General features: G+C 42.7%; 1 protein-coding gene across 49 annotated transcripts in view; it reads right to left on the reverse strand.

Moving 5' to 3' along the window:
* Positions 1-649: 649 nt before the first annotated feature.
* The window catches only part of SGMS1 (sphingomyelin synthase 1), a 335,256-nt gene continuing 314,986 nt past the window's right edge, over positions 650-20,919 (reverse strand). For all 49 annotated transcript variants that reach the window (XM_060404923.1, XM_042238541.1, XM_060404917.1 and 46 more), the window contains 3 exons: positions 6,628-6,781; positions 2,930-3,096; positions 650-2,255 (listed from right to left, as the gene is read on the reverse strand). In XM_060404923.1, coding sequence (XP_060260906.1) covers positions 2,076-2,255; positions 2,930-3,096; positions 6,628-6,781 — 501 coding nt within the window. In that variant the 3' untranslated portion in view covers positions 650-2,075. The remainder of the gene's footprint in view (positions 2,256-2,929; positions 3,097-6,627; positions 6,782-20,919) is intronic.

Genomic DNA, 20,919 nt, shown 5'->3' on the forward strand with positions numbered 1-20,919 from the left:
TACAGCTGTAGCCTCCCAGGTTAGGACAATAGCTTCCCTTCATAAGAACAGGTTTCCACTGTTAACATCCTCATTCTTCTCCCACATCAAGAATAACATATTTTTTTCCTTTTTAAAAAGTTTTTCTTACCTTTGATTCTCAAAGAACCATGACCATATTTCTCATTTCGGAATTTACTTTCCCTTTCCATCTAAACTGAAAAACTTACATTACTTTCAGTTATAGGAGGAAAAAGTAAGTGACTTGATTGAGAACTGGAGAACTGAAAATTATTGGTGAACAGTGGTCTGCAGTTTGAACTTACCTGTGAGTCTTCTCTTCTGTTTTAAAAATATACGCTATCTGTAGAGGTTATACCGAGGTTTAGAGTACGTTTCAAGGAATCTCAAGGGAAAAGAAATATGATTATAAAGGCCCTCTCTCAAACAAACTCAGCGAGGAAATGCCAAAACTTGTTTTTACATCTTGCTTCAAGGACTTCATTTATGACTTGTGAAGAATGTGAACACATTAGAAAGAGTAGACATTTTTTTAAGTATCAGTTTTTATTAAAAAGTGCATCTTGATTACTTTATGATCTAGGTAAGCTGTTAAGATAATCAGTATAACTCTCTGGAATAATAACTTTACAAAGATTTAAAACAAACAAAATTTTAAAAGCCTTTTTATTTCCTTCACCATTATTGTTTTACAATACAAATATCACCTTGTGAATACACAAAAAACCCTACGGAGATAAGTCTGCTGCACGTAAAATACAGAATGGATATATATACTTCTTCATCCTTAAAAAACTATTTTGTTCTCCACATTGGCAAGTATAGAATAGAATACTTCCCCAAACAAACTTCTGTTAGGAGTAAAACTTAGAGCTACACGCAGTTCCTGCACGAATATATTTTAAAGAAATAGATCTCTTTTTTGTTGTTCACCAACAAAATTGTCATGAGAGTATGGATAACTAATTTATAGCTTTCAAGTTTTAGTTAAGTGATCATTTTCAAAACTCTCTTTTTAAAAACAAAGAATTCATGGCTGTTTTCATTGTATAGTTAAAATCGAACTACCAAATAGATGGCAAAATAATTGAGGTGGTGCACATCATCGTCGCCTGCTCACAATATGGGAACAGGCTCTCACTTTCCAATTAATTCCCCCATTCTTTAATTCATAGCAGTTTGAGAACCATAAACAGTCTTCTGATTGAATTTAGCTATAAATGCAAAATTTAGTAGTGTATACATACATTTATATTTTCATGGAATATTTATTTTAAATAAAAACATTGAAGATTGCCTACTGACCATACAATCAAGACAAGAAAGGCACTAGAAACATAGACAAATTTCTCTCCCAAGAAGCATTTTTAAATTTTAACTCTCTGTTCTCTGACATGTAAAAATCTTTAAATTTGGTTTTCATAACATCATTTTGAAAAATAAAGTTAGGAAATACTTAGAAAATCACTTTATAACAGAATCTTTTTTTTTTTTTTGCACTTTTTGACACACTGTCTCTGCTGAATTTTACAAAACCCAAAGTTACCAAACCTTCCTGTGTCTGTCATTTTTATTTGAATATTGGTGCAACAGGTAGAAAGATTTCAGAATCGAACCCCATTCAGGTACTTAAGAAACCTTCATAGAGACATTTGCTAGAAAATGGCTTACAGCCCAATCTTTGGGGCAAGAGATATGAAAAGTATGTTTTCCCAAGAAAATAATACGCTTTATTTCCAGATGTAACTGGAAAGACCAGAACTGATGATATAAAAGCTTACATTTACGCTGTTGCGTCATACAAAGGAACATGGTGGTCGCAGATTATGTAAATCCCAAACTTAGGAACAGGAGATGTGTACGGTGTATGATAGGTTGAGTTTTCCTTATTGTTGTCCAACGCAGGTCCTTTGGAGAGAAAAAAAGATCACAGTGCTGACCAGGTAACTCAATAGGTTAAGTCAAGGTAACTGTTGAAAGATAATGGGATTAGGGAGTTGTTTATTTTGTGGCGTCTTCTCTCATGGAGTTCTTAGCACTTCGGACAGTTCCTCTTTCTCCACCATGTAGGGCTGTTACGTGTCATTCACCAGTCGGCTGTATTTAACTTGCCTACTGAGGTGGATTATCGGCCAGGGGAAGGGCCAATGGTAAGACCGAGGTACAATTCCTTGGACATTCTTTTCAAAGTACTGAAACGGCCTGTACCACCACACTCTGGCCAGGAGGTTCATCTGGGAAGCTTCTTTTAGCACCTAAGAGAACACAGAAAGAGAAAACTGAGTCAGGAAGAGCAACTGATGGTTTCAGCCCCGATAGGAACATACACATGGCTCTCATAATGTTTCACTTCAGGTTCAAATATTTTCCATATTACGATTCACAAAGGCCCCCAGATCCAGCCCCTGATCACCTTTATGGCCCCAGGTTCACACTCACGTCACCATTCTACACTCTGTACCCAACTGCACACCAGACCACACCTGTTTCTCTAGCAGAGAAACAAATAACTCCAATGCCAGGAGTACATGGAGAAAGTGTGGCTTACTTAAGTCTCTTGTCTATAAATAAATACTTCAATTAGTGCTTTAGTTACTCTCCTATGATGAAAACGGAGAGACTTAATCAAATGTTAAGTATTAAGCTGGTGAGGGGCCCAAGATGGAAAAGAAGGTAGGAATGCAAGATCAAGCAAGAGGTGGGCACAGCTTAAAAAAGTATTTTCCAGGGACGATCAGAATGTGATACTTGTTCTAGAAGGACGCCAGCTCCTATGTCATTATAGAAACATTTCTGGTTCAGCTTTGATTCAGAAGTGGATCAGCACCACAGGAGACAATATTGTCTCAGCTGACTCCCCCTGTTGCCATACGAGCAACAGCTGGTCAAGAGTATCAGGGGTTAACACCAGAGGAGGAGAAAAACTCACTTGCTGATTGGCCATAGTGTGGTACCACCAGAAGAGTCTCGTGGTGATGTAGTACGCCACCACCACATCCACAGTGTAGTGGTCATGCGCCAAGAGGATGCAGAAGATTCCCACCACGCTGAGAAGCCAGCAGACCCAGTGGTACCACCACAGTCGTCGAGGGGAATCTGAAAAGGAGAAATTTGCAAGAAGAGTCCTATTATTCAAGTGTGACCAAGGGCACCCAACCACGCCTCAACTATTCATTCTGAATCCAACTACCTTGGATCTTTCCTTCTAAAAACAGATTGCTTAGGCTTGGTTGCATAGAAGCCAAATCCAGGGGCTTTCGCGTCTATGCAACCAAGGTTAGAAGGGAAGCAGCTTATTTCAGCAAGTGGTTGTATTAGCCACAGTAATTTATGTGTGGTTATTACTTGACCCAGATAATCATGAATATAGTTTCAAAGGACAAACAAGGACAGGTTAATGCATCACACTCCATTAAAAACAAAACTGTCTATTGATAATTAAATTTACCTGGAAATAATATGGGGTTAATGCTCTGTACAAAAATCAATACCTTTTGGTCTATGGATCTTTATACACAGACTAGGCAATTATAATGGATACAACCACCCTATTTGCTTTCCACGCTCTGCAACCATATTCTACTTTTTAAGTCTTTAAGGTGTCCATTTCTCAGATACAAATAAGAGAATCCAAGTGACCAGGAATTCTAGCCCATGTCCACTCCCAAGGGCGGGACAGTGTCTGGGAAGTCACTTGATGGGAGATTCAAAATCTCTACTGGTGTAAGCCCTCCTACCCATATTCTCCATGAATGGGCTTCAGAGGGTCTGATAACATTAGACAAAAATGTTGTCTGAATATGATCTACCCTCCTCACCCTGGGGAAGACAGTTTAGCCTTTTATAGGATTCTCAGGGGGGTGCAAGGATCAGTCATTCATTTATCCACTATTTATTAAGCATCTACAATACACCCAGGACAAGATCTAGTCACTAGATCTTGGTATCAACTAACGTCACAGGCAAACAGTCTGCCTTTGTGGGGAGATCCCTTCCCAGTAATGAAAAGAGACAATAAATAATAATTATAATCAAGTAACTTATATTTTATGTTAAATGCTCTGGATTTAAGACAAGTGGGATTAGCAGCAGAGAGGGTGAAGGGAAGGAGGTTTGCAGCTTTAAATGGCATGGTCAGGGGTTGGGGCAGAAGTCTTTAGTGCATGTACAGGGCTCCATGTTCCCTTTCCAGGAAGAGTTGTATTTGATAACATAACAATACAACAGCAAAGAGCAGTTACTATTCATTCTCCCAGCTCCCCTGTTAGTGTCCCCATACGCCATCTGTTTTAATTTTCACAACCTCTACCTCATTGATGAAGAAGTTGTGTGAGTGTACTTAGCTGCTCAGCTGTATCTGACTCTTTGCAACCCCATGGACATAGCCTGCCACGCTCCTCTGTCCTTGGGATTTCTCAGGCAAGAACACTGGAGTGGGCTGCCATTTCCTCCTCCAAGGGATCTTCCTGACTCAGGGACTGAACCTGTGTCTCCTGAACTGGCAGGTGGATTTTTTTTTTTTATCTGCTGAGCCAGTGGGAAAGGATGAGGAAACTAAGACTTACAGAGATCAGAGGTTTTTTCCCAAGGTCACAGCACGAGTAAGTGATGGCACCAGGATTCAGAATCAGTTTGTGACCCACGTCATCCAACTTGGTTAACAGTCTCATCTTCAAGAATAAAGCTTAACCCCATTGAAGTATTTCAGGGACCAACCAGCAGCAGGTAGGAATCTGGCTCCCAGGGCTGCTGACATTAGGCCTGACATCAGTGCCCATTTTTCCATGCCCACTTACACTCCAGTGCCAGGGCCAGATCGCGCCCTGACTGTCCTGAACAGACACTGCTCGAATTCACTCTATCTGGTCACTTACTAAGGACAAGCAGAGCACCTACTGTCTCTCCTCTCACTCAGCGCCCCAAAGGATGTCTTCTCGTCTCTCCCTCTCTTCCCCATCTCAGTTTCTTTAAGACCAAAACTGGGCTTTCACCCTTCAGTCCATCACCTGTCCCCGGTACCCCCACAACCAACCCTGTTACCTGTAGACACCTTTTTGTGAATTTCTCCTAGTTTCCCCCTCTTCTCTCCACCCCAACGTCATCCTGGTAGTTTGGGCCACTCCCATCTCTTGCCTGGACTATAGCGGCAGCCGGTCTGCTAACTCCACTCCTGCTCTGCCCTCTCCAATCCATCCTGAGTCGTTACGGGAGTGCTTTCTCCCTCTCTAAAGGGTAAATCAGATGACACCGCCCCAGTAGTTGCAACCTCTCAATGGGCACCTCATATCTGTCAGAATGCAAATTCAGACTCCTTCTTGTGACTCAAGGCATATGCCACAGTCTGGTTCCTACTCACCAGTTCACTTTTCAATTCTCATTATTACCACCTCTCTGAATTCCAATCACACTGACGTTCCAACAGGTGCCACAGGCTCTCAAGTACCTCCGGAACACAATGTGTGTCCCTTCTCTGTGATGCCCACAGCCTGGCTTCTCCTGTGGGCACTGCCTAGATAAAGCTCACTGAGACTATTTCTAACAGTAGAATATTAAGGACAATGGAATTTTCTATAAGTAGAGAAAGGAATAAAACATACTTGAGAAATAACAGAGGAAAATGGGAGGGGGAAGGAATGAAAAACTTTACATATATATCAGTATTTTATTATTATTATATTAACGCTGCTGCTAAGTCGCTTCAATCATGTCCGACCCTGTGCGACCCCACAGATGGCAGCCCACCAGGCTCCCCTGTCCCTGGGATTCTCCAGGCAAGAACACTGGAGTGGGTTGCTATTTCCTTCTCCAATGCATGAAAGTGAAAAGTGAAGGTGAAGTCGCTCAGTCGTGTCCAACCGTCAGCGACCCCATGGAATGCAGCCTATTAGGCTCCTCCGTCCATGGGATTTTCCAGGCAAGAGTACTGGAGTGGGGTGCCATTGCCTTCTCCATTATATTAATAATACATATCATAATTATTGTATTAATATGTATTCATAATAAGAAAATCTATATTAATATATATTTCCTTTGCTTTGACAAGGGTCATCTGAAACAGATCTGACAAAAACATATTAAATCTCAGCAGCATACAGGGGTATTATTTTTAATAATATTATTTTCAATATTATTTTTTTAAATATTATTTTTTAAAATATTATTTTTTGTATGTTTCATAATAAAGTATTTTAAGTACATTTTTTATAGAAATGTCCCATTTAACGTCTGCATCATTTAGTCTCCCTGAGACCAGAGCTTGTCTGAGGGAAGAGGCACCACCAACCCCATGCACTTCTTTGGAGCAGATGGTACAGTGCCCAGTGCCTGAAAAATGGCTGCCGAGTGAACACGACATCTACCATCATCCAGCCAGGCTTGGAATTTTGTCTCCTTCCTTCTGGCTCCTTCCAGCAGTCATAAAACACTCTGATACCACAGCTGACAGCTAAGGAAACGAGGCGCTTCCCCCAAGAAGTACAGGTACTCATGACATACATTTCCCGGGGTGCCGGCGGGTGTGAGCGCGCTAGTGAGAGGAGGGGCTGGGGCTGCCCTCCCGGGACCCCATCTTGCTCCTGTGGGGAACGCGGGTGAGGAAATTCTCACGGAGGGCCGCTCTAGACTTACACTCTTTGATAAATAGGTAGGTGAGTGTGAGCATGACCGTGTGGCCGCTGTACAGGTAGTCCCCACACATGTCGTGGGAGCCGGTGATGGACAGGCCGCCGCCGGCGATGAGTTTCATGATCCTCCGCAGTTGGGCTTCCCAGTCTCCAAAAAGCTGGTGGGAGAAGAGAAATCAGACTCATGACTGACCCACATACAAGTATGCCATGATTACAGTTTGTGCTCAGAATTAAGTCTTATCATACTGTGATTTATAGTAAGAAATATATATTCGGTCTTCATCCCTGTTCTTGGCACAGAGCTCCTACAACCTCTGCAACTTCCTGAGAGGGACACGATAAGGGTGTCTGCATGCATGCTCAGTCCCCTTAGTCACCTCTGACTGTTCGTAACCCTGTGAACTATGGCTCGCCAGGCTCCTCTGTCCATGGGATTCTCCAGGCAAGAATCCTCCAGGGGATCTTCCTGACCCAGGGATCGAACCTGCACCTCTTAGGTCTCCTGAGTTGGCAGGTGGGTTCTTTACCACTAGTGCCACCTGGGAAGCCAGAGGAATCTTTTATTATTCATAAAAGCCCCTTTCAACCACACCTGAGTGTTTCTGAGTTTAAAGGGACTTTTGGAAAGTCCCGAAAGATAGGGAGTGATTGCCAGGAGAATCAACCAGGTGACTAGAGGGTTAGAATCTCATGCCCACTTCCTCCCACCTCCAAGGAGGGGAAGATGCTGGGGGCTGAGTGAATCACCAATGGCCGATGATTTAATCAACCATGGCTATATAATGAAGCCTCCACAGACATCTAAAAGGATGGGGGTTTGGAGAGTGTCTAGGCTGGTGCACATGTGCAGATGTGGGGAGTGCAGTACACACTCCTTCCCAGATACCTTACCCTGCATGTCTCTTCCATGTGACTGGTCCTAAGTTATACTCTTATAATAACTGCTCAACTCATAAGCAAAATGTTTTCCTGAGTTCTGTGAGCAGCTCTAGCAAATTAACTGACTCCACGGAGGGGGTCATAGGAACCTCCAATTTACAGCTAGCTGATAAGCAGTACAGGCAACAATCTGAACCAGCAATTAGCATTCTGAAGTGGGGTGGGGGAGGCATTTGGTGTGAGACTGAGTCTTTAACCTGTGGGATCTATTTCCAGGTAGACAGTGCCAAAATGGACTTACAGAGAGACATTTGCTTGTTTGGAGGTAAAAACCCATACATCTAGTTATAGAAGCATTCAGCGGGGGATCTGAGACTACAGGAGACACACTGGTGTGTTTTTCCTTTACAAATTTACATTAGGACGTGTAAAATTCTCCCCCCCCCACCCCCCAGTGAAGTGTGCCTGCTCAACATTCACTGCTGTCCCGATGGCCCCCAGAAGAGTGTGGTCCTAGAGACGAAGCATGCAGCTTCAGAGCTTTCCTTAGATGTCAGCGCTTTTTACAGCAAGTCTTAGCAGATGGTTCAGTTCAGTGGCTTAGTCGTGTGCAACTTCGTGACCCCATGGACTGTAGCACACCAGGCTTCCCTGTCCATCACCAACTCCTGAAGCCCGCTCAAACTCATGTAAATCGAGTTGGTGATGCCATCCAACCATGTCATGGTTAGTTACTAAATATCTTTCTTTATACTACCTTAACTGACATTTGGGGGGAAAACTTTGAGAAAAATTTAAAGATCTATTTCACACACTTGGGCAACAGTCCCCAACCTTTTGGGCACCAGGGACCAATTTCAGGGAAGACAATTTTTCCCTGACTGGGGATGGGGGACGGTATCAGGATAATTCAAGCACATTATACTTATTGTGCATGTTATTTCTATTATATTACATCAGCTCCACCTCAGATCAGGCACTAGATCACGGAGGTTGGGGACTCTTGGCCTAGAGGACAAATGTTCTGCTGACTTAACAGCTAAAGCAGGTAGAGACTGGAAAATCAAATATATGAATTTGGCGGGGTATGTGATTTTAGGGGACTAAACTAAAGCTAGGGACTGAGTAGAATGTACTTTCACCCTTCTGAAATTATGTGGGTAGTGCAGTTCAGTCACTCAGACGTGTCTGACTCTTTGCAACCCCATGAACCGTAGCATGCCAGGCCTCCCTGTCCATCAGTAACTCCCATGAGTTTACGCAAACTCATGTTGATTGAGTCAGTGATGCCATCCAACCATCTCATCCTCTGTCGTCCCCTTCTCCTCCCGCCTTCAATCTTTCGCTGCATCAGGGTCTTTTTAGATTAGCCACCTGATACGAAAAGCTGACTTAAGTATTGGAATTTCAGCTTCAACATCAGTCCTTCCAAAGAACACATAAGACATCTCTTTTAGGATGGACTGGTTGGATCTCCTTGCAGTCTAAGGGACTCTCAAGTCTTCTCCAACACCACAGTTCAAAAGCATCAATTCTTTGGTGCTCAGCTTTCTTTACAGTCCAACTCACACATCCATACATGACTACTGGAAAAACCATAGCCTTGACTAGGCAGACCTTTGTTGACAAAGTAATGGCTCTGCTTTTCAATATGCTGTCTAGGTTGTTCATAACTTTCCTTCCAAGGAGTAAGCGTCTTTTAATTTCATGGCTGCAGTCACCACCTGTAGTGATTTTGGAGCCCAGAAAAATAGAAGTGTATGTTTTTCCTTTTAATAAAAGTTTATAAATAAATCTATCTTTCTCTGAAAGACTGGATACCAGAGCAATCAATGGCAAGAACAACTTATTCACTGAAGCTTTTATTTGCTCTGGCAAATGATATACGTGACTGTCTGTATTCTATGTTTGTCAGCACGCTCAAATTCTGGTTAGCCAGTTTAATGACCATAATCCCCTTTTGACATTTAAATGATAATATTTCAGGCTCTGGGAAGCATGTTTCATTATAATTTCCCTTTTAAAAACAAATCAAGATTTCTAGTTAAAGATGTCATATTGAACATATCACATAGAGGAAATGGATTTCTAAACTGCAAGGGATCAATGAAAGCCCAGTTCAATAGAAGCAAACAGATCACACAGCTGAACTCACCTGTGTTAGGAACTTCAGAAACCTGGGGTTAACAAGAGAGCATAAAGCAGCCAGAGATCAAATACAAGCTTCACACGAAAGATCAAGAATCAGGCTTTTTCAGAAGCAGGAAAAGAAAAGAAGAGGCTTCAGAAAAGGGCCTCCAAATTCCAAGGGAAAATGATTTTCAACTTCGGATTCTATACCCAGCCATGTTACTAACTGTGGCGATGGTGGTGCAGTTGCTAGGTCGTGTCCGACTCTCTTGCCACCCCATATACTGCAGCCTGCCAGCCTGCCAGGGATCCACGGGCTTCCCCAGGCAAGAATGCTGGAGTGGGTTGCCATTTCCCTTCTCCTTGGGGTCTTTGTGACCCAGGGATCAAAGGCTCATCTCCTGCACTGTCGGCTGATTCTTTAGCAACCGAGTCACCAGGGAAGCCCCGTTATTAACTGAGCATAAACTTAAAGGCTAGATCAAGGATAGATAAACTAAAGCCATTTCACATATGTAAGATTTCAACACATTTACCCCCTATGACTCTTCTTGCAGGAAATTGCAGAATATACACTCTACAAAGCAAAGGAGTAAACAGAAAAAAAGAAGAAATGGGATTTGCCAGGATGCTAAGAAAGGGAGGACTGAGAGCTCCGGCCTAGAGAGGAAGCCCTCCCTAACAGGACACCCAATCCTGCGGCTGGACTGAGTCATACCGTGGGTTGGGGGTGGGAGAAGTAAGTACACAGAAAACTAACAGAACAAAAAGCAAGGCAATTACCAACTCTGTAGGAAACAAAATATTGTGTTGAAAAGGAAAAGTAATTATAAGAAAGTATATGACTAGGCTATGAATAGCATTTACAAAACTGTAATAATATAAGTACTGAATATTCAGTTAAATCAAAGACTGGGGAGATAAGGCAAGAAGCATTAACTCTGGTAGTGGGCTGGTTGGGGAGGGAAAGAAGGCAAGGAAAAGGCACTGAACGCATGCAGGCTGGTAGATGTGGGGGTGTAGAGTTACAGGGCTCTAAATCCTGACCTACACCAGCGGGAAGTGGGAAACTGCTTGTATTAGAAATGATAAAGAAACAGCATTGCCATGTCACTTAGACACCCGAGGATAAGCACATACACAAAAAATCCTGTAAAAATGGACATGAATGTAAATATTAATACCATGAGATTCAGTTAAAAAGAGTTGCAAGAAAGTAGGAAAGTGGGTCGGAATAGAGGAATCGGGTTAGGGTAAGGGTTGGGGACTACTGCTTTCCATCGTAAGTAGTGTAAAACAATTCTGTTTCTTAGATTACGTGCATGTATAAACATGATAAAAATTTTCTGAAAGTTTTATGTTGAAAGCTTTGTCTACTTCTGTCATAAGAATGGATAACATATAGTAGAAGATTATGGTAAAAAGTGCTTAGGGAATTCTTCATTTTACATTATTTCAAATTGTCCTTCCCAAACTCCCTCTGTGTTCTGAAAACTATAAATCGTATCCTTGAGCACCATCCCTCCCAAAATCTGCCCTCCCTTTTTTGCAGGAAAATGTCTGTGGGGAAACTGTATGAGTAGGAAAAGAGGGAGAGATTAGGAGGTAAACATGGCCTTGAGGAAAAACAGCCCCAAATTGCTGCATTTCTTACAAGGACCCTTAATACCTCTATGTATGCTTTCTTTTTATGGCATCTGGTCCCATCGCTTCATGGCAAATAGATGGGGAAACAGTGTTACACTTTATTTTTCTGGGCTCCAAAATCACTGCAGATGATGACTGCAGCCATGAAATAAAAAGACTCTTACTCCTCGGAAGGGAAGTTATGACCAACCTAGATAGCAATATTCAAAAGCACAGACATTACTTTGCCAACAAAGGTCCGTCTAGTCAAGGCTATGGTTTTTCCAGTGGTCATGTACAGATGTGAAATTTGGACTGTGAAGAAAGCTGGGCACCGAAGAATTGATGCTTTTGAACTGTGGTGTTGGAGAAGACTCTTGCGAGTCCCTTGGACTGCAAGGAGATCCAACCAGTCCATCCTAAAGGAGATCAATCCTGGGTGTTCTTTGGAAGGAATGATGCTAAAGCTGAAACTCCAGTACTTTGGCCACCTCATGCGAAGAGTTGACTCATTGGAAAAGACTCTGATGCTGGGAGGGATTGGGGGCAGGAGGAAAAGGGGACGACAGAGGATGAGATGGCTGGATGGCATCACCGACTTGATGGACATGAATTTGGGTGAACTCCAGGAGCTGGTGATGGACAGGAAGGCCTGGTGTGCTGCAATTCATGGGGTCACAAAGAGTCAGACACGACTGAGCGACTGAACTGAACTGATGCCTTCTTTTTAAAAATATCTATCTGTGATTGTCAAGCCTCTGCAAGGGGGAAATCTCTTAAGCTAAGAGGGTAATAGGAAAAGAAAATGGATAGTTATAGCTACATTAAAATGTTTAATTATGCTTTAGAAAAGCAAATAAACTGTAAGACAAATTACAAAACAACTGGAACAGAAACAAGTTAAGATCTTTGTCATGTACACAGCACATATAAATCAAGTAAATAAGACCATTTAGGAACCAAAATTTATCAAAGGACAGAGGATGTGACCAGCTGAAGGCCCTGGCTCTGTCAAACAAATAGAAATAAAAGCTAACATTAGGAGGAGCTCATTCTTTTCTATATCAAATTAGGAAAGCTAAGTAAAGAGCCTATGGTGGGGCACAGGCGATGCCACTGATCTTCTCAAACAGGCTCCTTTAAGAGGAGGGAACAAATGTGGTGACTGCAGCAGCCTGCCAGCCAGCATGCAGGGACAAACAGGCAGAGTGGCTTCTGAAGCAGACAGGCTGGGCCAAAATCATGGCTCTTCTCCCCATCAGGTGTTTGATCCTGGGCAGCCGAACCATTCTCAGCCTCAATTTGCTCATCATCAACCTGGGGAGTAGTATATTTATTACAACTGGCAAAAATCCTCTGCAAAAATAATCATCAATGTTGACCAGCAGTCCAAACAGCCAAGACTTGTGTGTGAGTCAGTGCTTAACTGCTTCTAGGAATCTACCTCCAAGAAATGATCTGGACTAGGAAGAAAACCTTTATGAAAAACAGCATTTATAAAAGCAACAAACTGGAAACAACCAAAATGGGAATTATTAAATAACTGCTCCCTTGCTATTTCAGAATTTGGGCCAAGGGAGTACTGGCAACTGAAGGAGGTGGCTGTGATTACAGGCAGAGCTTGGGGATATTTCAGGCTCAGACCACCGCAATACAGTGAATATTCCAGTTCAGTCAATTTCACTAGCTTTTATGTTTTCAGTGCACAAGAAGTTACATTACACTATATTTTAGTCTATTAAGTGTGCAGTAGCGTTATGTCTAAAAAACAGGCCTTAATTAAGAAATACTTTACTGCTAAAAGTGCTAACTATCATCTGAGCCTTCAGCAAGTGGTAACATCAAAGATCACTGGCCACAAAGCACATAACAAATACAGCCAGTTTGAAAAACTGTGAGAGCTACCAAAACGTGACACAGACATGAAGTGAGCAGATGATGCTGGAAAATGATGCTGGCAGACTTCTGCAGCCCAGAATTGCCACAAACTTTCAGCTTCTAAGACCTGCAGTATTTGTAAAGTCTAACAAAGTGAAGTTCAATAAAATGAGGTGTGTCTGTACCCTCTCAGGACCTAATGAACCAGAAGCTGAAGTACTTCAGAAGTATACTATAGCAACTCAAACGCACTCAACTAGGCTATAACTTAAAAAAATTATTCGAAAATCAGTATACAGTGACTATGTAGTAAGTAAAATATCAGAGATACTTTCTTCTACCAAGAGGAAAAAACAAAACAAAATGTTTGGTATTAAGTATCACTGTTTAAAAACAACATGCACAAAAACTGTCTAGGATGTACACATTACATGTTAGCATGGTTTGCATGGGAATTGGTGGAGATTCTCCTAGTCTCTGCCCCAAGGTTAACTTCCATTCAATTTCCCTGGAGCCGTGCAGTTCTGAGATGTATGGTACCTCTGAGTATAGGCAGGAGATAAGGGAAGAAAACAGAAGAGGAGGAGGAGGGGAGGAGGATGACGGAAGAGGAGGGGGAAAGGAGGAAGGGGGAGGAGGGGAGAAAGGGGGAGGGGAAGAGGAAGAAGCAGGACCAACAGAAACAGGAGACTCCCAGCTGGACTCTCCTTACTTCCCACTTCTCACTTCAGTTCCCTTCTCCACTCTGCCCGCTACCCTTTTCCAGAGTCATCAAAGAGCTGCTCCAGACTTCATGGCCTGTGTTGTGGGTTGTGTTCAGTGGGAAAGAGGGTGGCGTGTCCCTGGAGCTGTTACCTCCCCACCAGGAGGCTTTCAAGTGGTCATTTCTGAAAGCACAGATATTTGGGGGATGTTCACACAAGCACTTTCTCAGTGGGCACTTCAAAGCTGTGACAAGGTCTTGTATCTATCTACATGCTTATGTCTCCCGGGGTCAGAGGAAAATCACTTTCCAGTAAAAACAAAGCAGTTTTCTTTGACTTCTAATAAATGGTCAAGAACTTAAGTAAACTGGCCAAATCACTTAAGCAATACAGGACATGGAAACTGAGAGCAGAAGGCAGAGGGAGAGGCTTCTGAATGAGAAAGACCACTCCAGAGGGGTTCGAACCAGTGAGCCTTTGGTTACTAAACGCAGGTTCCCCCAAGTATGTTTTCAGTGCTGAGTACACGGCTCTCTAGCAACAGGCTGTTAACACCACTCATTGTGCCGATGGCCTTGTGCACTTGTCTATCTCCTAACCACAGCTGAAAAGCCAGGACTTTCACTTATGCTTCACACTGGCAGGAGAGGGAGAACCTGGAACCCAAACTCGTCAAACAACAATGCACGAATCCAGGGCTTTGGTATAACTTGAAGGGAGGGTTGCAAGTGAGTGCTAAAGAGGGAAATGCTTTTTAATATAGTCTTTGCCTCTTAACGATGCCTCATCTTAGAGCAGCCCTGACAAATCAGCTAGGCAGGCTTTATTTTACACATGCCATTCAATATAGCTGAATAGTTTACAAACTTTGTTCATTATTCACTGAAGATTTCTCATTGCTTTTCCCACTTAAATCAGACTTCTCATTTCTAAAAGTTATTTTCATAGGAATCTTTCACAAACAAATTGCATATCTTCTGCTTTCTTAAACAAGGTGTTTCAGTTTGATTTTAACTTTCCTTGCTTTATATTGTGCTGTATTGGAGGAAGGCTCCGAAGATCTCGAAGCTTACTTTCATATCTGCGTGTGATGCAGGGAGCTCATCCTGGTGCTCTGTGACAACCTATAGGGGTGGGATCGGGGTTGGGGGCACGAGAGGGAGGCTGAGGAGGGAGGGGACACGTGGCTGTTGATGCACGGCAGAAACCCGCAATACCGTAAAGCAAGAATCCTCTAATTAAAACAAAAAACAAACACAAGAATGACAAGGAGCATAGTCCCGTTTCGGGCTAGCTCTCCAGGTGGCCCTGGACAGACCATTTTATCCACTCCAGCTCCAGTTCTCCCATCTGTTAAAGGATGACAACGCTACCTCCTCACCCTCAACCCTCACCATCAAACCGAGATAATGTCTGTAAAAGTGATTGCTAAAATTATAAAGAGCTGTACCGATATCAGACAGCATTACAACCACCGAGTTAGGTCCATCTTTTGGGCGAGAGGTTCCTTAAGTGAGAACTCAATGCCTAGCAGCCCAAAAGTGAAATTTGGATTGTTCTCTTTTTAAATACAGAGCTCTCATGCATGTTCATCTGTGATCACTTTTATGAATTCTTCCTCAGATGGTAATCTGAAAGATTTAGTTTCACCCCTGGAAAGATTTAGTTTCATCTGCAAATATTATATCACCTCAAATGATCTGAAGTGGGGAGATTCCCCTATGTATGTCCTCTTAGAATCCAGATATATAACTCTGAAAAAACACTTTTCCTCCACTAAGTTCTGAGGGGTTTGTTTGTGTTCCATTATCCAACGTAACCATCAGTTCCTAGGCCAGGTAGGCCAGGTGGGGAGGGGGTCTTTAAATACTTTATGTGTTGTTTAGTCACGAAGTTGTGACTGATTCTTATTAGCGACCCCCATGGACTGTAGCCTGCCAGGCTCCTCTGTCGATGGGATCCTCCAGGAAAGAATACTGGAATGGTTTGCCATTTCCTTCTCCAGGGGATCTTCCTGATCCAGGGATCAAGCCTGTGTCTCCCGCACTGCAGGCAGATTCTTTACCACTGAGCCAGCAGGGAAGCCCATTTGAAATAATTACAAGCAGTAAAACACTAATCCTCAATCAGCCTCCTTTTTCCCCAGAAAAAAAACGTAAAAAATTTCATCGTGGCCTTCAGTAATGAGACTTATCAAAAGCTTCATAAAATCTTAAATAAATGTCAGCTATGGATTTGCATTTATCCAGATACTTCTTTGCCACATTAAAGAAATCCATTATGTCAGTCAGGTAATATTTCCCTTCAACAAAAATGATTACTTAGGTCCTTTAGCCTACCTGGTCATGAACTGAAAAAATATTCCCCCAGATGTTTGCTTTGAAAACGTGTAAATCTAAAGAACAGAACGAACACCCTTAGACTCTTCACTCAGACTCATCAATTATCAGTGGTTTGCCACGTTTGCTTCTCCTCTTTCTCCTATTTTTTCCCCCGGGCCACGTGAGGATTAAGTTGAGTAGTTATGACACTTCACCTTTAAAGGTGCCAACAAGGACATTTTCTTCTTTAATCACACTCATGAAACTTAACAGTGATACAGTACCACTGGGGTTAACACACATCCTTATTCAGACTCCCCCACAGTTTCAACAATGTCCTATATAGCTTCCCCCCAAGTCTAGGATCCAATCAGAGGAGATGAATAGAGGGTACCTGTCACCCTCTTGAATCTTCTTGTTCTATTAGCTTCTCAGTCACTTTTTAACGACAATTTTTAAAGAGTACAGTCTAGTTCATTTTTTTAATAGAATGCCCTTCCACTTAGTTTTATCTGATTGTTTCCTTATGTTTTAATTCAGGTTAAATGTTATCGGCAGGAATACACAGAATGATGTGCCCTACCCAATGTATCAAATCAAAGAATGTCTCGTATCATCTGTCCTGAAGCTGGTTTACCAGGGGCTGCCAGAATGTCTGACAGACTTCTCAACCAAATACACACCTTTGCCCCTTTATTATTAACAAGCTGTGTGTGACTTTTTGAAATGATCTAAATATTGTGGTGCCCCATCTTTCACCCAATGGTTTTAGCATCTATAGATGATTTTTGTTTAAAATATTACTACAGTGCTTGAAAAATGGAGACTTTCTATTTCCAGTATTTCTTTAATATCTAGTAGTTAATTTCTCCTCCCTTATCACTAATTTTTTAAATGCTTCTTATTAATGTATAGTTACTGTCATGATTTCATTGTGATGCTCAAACTGTCTCACACATGACCTGTGGGAGTCTCTCAAGCAGGACAGTATGGCTTCTGAGTCGAATCCACTAGCCTGTAGTGTCTGGAAAGATCTGGAAACTTCCTTGGGATGAAACCCCTGTTGTCCATCTGCCTGTACTCTGGATCGTGCTTCATGCAGTCATACAGCGTCACCTCTGCAGCTCTTCTGGATGTCTTTGGGGAATGCTCTCTCTCTTCACACTAGATGGCCGCTGCCACGTAGGAAGCCTTTGTCACCTTCCCATGTCTGCCCTGATCTAGACCTTCCTCTTCTCTAAATTCAGAAAAAACTGCACAAAAGCAGCCTCGTCTGTCTCCCTCACATGAAGTGCCAGGAACAGAGACGAGGCCGGACTTCTTGCCTCTGCCACTCAGTACCTGCAGGACAACAGGCAAGCCCAGCATCTCTGGACCAATAGCAACTTCCGCTCTTTCACGACTGTGAGAATGCAATGAAAAGACATCTAGAATCGTACCCGGCATGAACAGGCACACATAAACTGGCACGACTCGAAGCCTACCTCCTTCCCCACCTCCCAAATAGCTTGCTTTCCATATTACAAGAGAGATGGCTTCCTAAGAGACAGATGTCATCACATCAGATTCCCTGCTTCAACCTCTCCTGGCTTCCTGCGGCCAGACTCCTCGGAAAAAGTGACCGGACCTCTGAAAATCTGCCCACAACTTCCCTCTCTGGCTTAATCTCTGGCCACGCAGCCCACAGGATCACATGCCAGGTGTGTCTAACTTTACTGCGTTCTTAGACTCCCTTTCACACTCTCTCTGTTTTCTCCACCTAGCAATCAACTCCACTTGGCCAACTGCCTCTCATCCGTTTCAGACTTGGCTCGGACAGCACCCCCTCAGTGCAGCCAACACTCTCAGGAGAGTTTGCCACCTTCCCTGTTTCCATGGCAACTGAGCTCCGAACGTCTGTTAGAGTGAGGACTGTAGTCAGAGAGTAATCTCACACGGTACATGTCTGTCACGGCTTCTGGATGCCCATTTGTCTGATACATTTATTGTTGCTTAGTCGCTCAGTTGTGCCGAGCTCTTTGTGACCCCATGGACAGCAGCACACCAGGCTTTCCTGTCCTTCACTATCTCCCAGAGTTTGCTCCACTTCATGTCCGTCAGGTCACTGATGTCATCCAACCATCTCATGCTCCGTTGCCCCCTTCTCCTCTTGTCCCCAATCATTCCCAGCATCAGGGTCTTCTCCAATGAGTCAGCTCTTCACATCAGGTGGCCAGAGTGTTGGAACTTCGGCATCAGTCCTTCCAATGAATATTCAGGGCTGCTTTCCCTTAGGATTGACTGGTTTGATACGGGCTTCCATGGTAGCTCAGCTGGTAAAGAATCTACCTGCAGTTCAGGAGACCCTGGTTCGATTCCTGGGTTGGGAAGATCCACTGGAGAAGGGACAGGCTACCCATTCCAGGATTCCTGGGCTTTCCTGGTGGCTCAGCTGGCAAAGAATCTACTCGCAATGCGGGAGACCTGGGTTCAACCCCTGGGTAGGGAAGATCCCTTGCAGAAGGCAACGGCTACCCATTCCAGTATTCTGGCCTGGAGAATTCCATGGACTGCATAGTCCATGGGGTTGCAAAGAGTCAGACACAACTGAGCAACTTTCACTTCATATTTTGTGACTGACTGATACATCTGTGTATCCTCAAAATTTATCCCACACAGGACAAGTCCTCTAGAAATGTTTTTTTCAGAAATCAGCAATCTGGGCTTCGCCGGTGGTTCAACAGTTAAGAATCTGCGATGTAAGGGACATTGGTTCCATCCTTGGTCCAGGAAGATCCCACATGCCAAGGAGCAAGTGTGCCACAACTGCTGAGCCCTGGAGCTGCCACTACTGAGCCACATGCCTAGAGCCTGTGTTTCAGAAGAGAAGCCACTGCAATGAGAAGTCCGTGTGCCACAACTCGAGAGCTGCCCACCTGCTCGCAGCAGCTAGAGAAAGCCTGCACGCAGCGATGAAGGCCCAGCACAGCCAAAAAACAGACAAATAAACGGATGAATCTTAAAAAAACTTCAGTCAGCAATCTGCTTGTTTATGAAAAGAAGTCATCTATCCTCTCTCTGCCTCACAATCCCTGGTGACTTCTCATAAACTAAAACCATTTAGAAGGTTTGTAAGATCATGTAAAAATGCATATAATAAACGTTAACCATAATGACACAGGAATAACTGCAGAGAAAGCATGATTAGAACTATGCAAGAAAAATATACGTAAAGAACTAAGAAATATACTGAAACATAAGGCGGAGAGTGTATAATTTTTTTATTTTTACAATGTCTCTGCAACAACTGAAGAGTTTCTTTAAAATGGAGGAAAAAACATCTTTTTTTTTTTTTAAAGAAAGAAATATGTGACTTAGTACATTTCTTTATTTTTTCTGTTTCATTCCTGAAAAAGGAACAGAAGAGTGGAGAGAGAAAAAGGAAAGTGAAAAGGAGACTTGGAATGGGGAAGGATATTGGAAATCATAAGCAAGAATTTAAAAAAAAATGAGAATAAACAAAATGAAAATATACTGACGAAAAGAAACTGGGAGGCAAGCAGAACATCAGGTAAAATCAGGCAGTGACAATGCAAATTCCACACAATTTAATGGGATGACATAAAGTTATTTTGGTAAGAGAACACGAGCCATATTCTCAAATGCAGATAAGGTTAGCAGAAGCTAGGAGGGCAGCTTTCAAACATTCAAGCTGTTACCTAAGAAAGCAGGAAAGAACTTAAAAAGATATAAAATCCTGAAAAGCAATTAATCCTGTGTCTTGTAAGACCGAACGCATGCCAGTAAAGAGACCCGGGATGGGGAGAATTACTACACCGTGGCTTAGCAGCGAACTAAGGAGTGCTTTGATCGTTCTAATTTGTGCAACACACCCATACAAAACAGCTGAAGTGGCAGTAAAGAATACGAAGATTCTCTGTTATTACGTGTGTATTTTATTGTTCCGCTGAACAATTAATCTCAGATGACACCCAAACATAACCCTTGTCCAACAGTGGGCTATGTTCAAGTACGCTGAAAGGAAAAATAAAAAGACGTATCTTTGAAGTTCAAGAGAATTATTTCACTGACAACACCATGTCAGATTAAGGCATTAGCCAGCTAAGTACCCAGGCGGGAACAAAACTCTCTCGTTTTGAAGGTTTTCAAATCTAAGGTCACCATGGAGACCAAATAACAGAACCAACGTGAATCTCACTTTAAAGCGCAGCCACTCGATGAACACATGTGATTCTTAAAATGAGAGGTAAAAACAGCATAAGTTATACCCTCTCTTTCAATAACATTAGTGTGTCTGTAATCTGGGGCCTGGGGTAGATTTGGATTTTTTTTTCTTTTCTTGTAGAGTGTGCTAAAACAGCAACATTTTTTCTTACAGAAGTCTTACGACACAGAAGAATGCTTCTGCTTTTTTGTTTGTTTTTAAAAACTGAATCCTAGAAATTTGGAAAAGATGACAAGAGGGTGTTTCCTGGTTTGGATACATGCTCCTTGGAGAAAAGCTATGTTGAGAAAATTAACAGGGGTAATCAACGGGTCACAAACTTGGCCACCTCCTGAGCCCAGCATGTCACATACTGGGACACTAGTCGAATGCTTCCCAGAAGCTCCTGACCCAGGAAGTGAATGCCTCCTTCCCTTCCCACGCCCCAGCAGCTCATCTCTGTTACAGGAGTATTTGATGACATGCCTCCTTCTCTTCCTCACCTCATCAGTCACACGACAATTACTTCCCTGAGCTGTAACATTTTTATG

The sequence above is a fragment of the Ovis aries genome, chromosome 22 (genome assembly GCF_016772045.2).
Source record: "Ovis aries strain OAR_USU_Benz2616 breed Rambouillet chromosome 22, ARS-UI_Ramb_v3.0, whole genome shotgun sequence".
Classification (NCBI taxonomy): domain Eukaryota; kingdom Metazoa; phylum Chordata; class Mammalia; order Artiodactyla; family Bovidae; genus Ovis; species Ovis aries.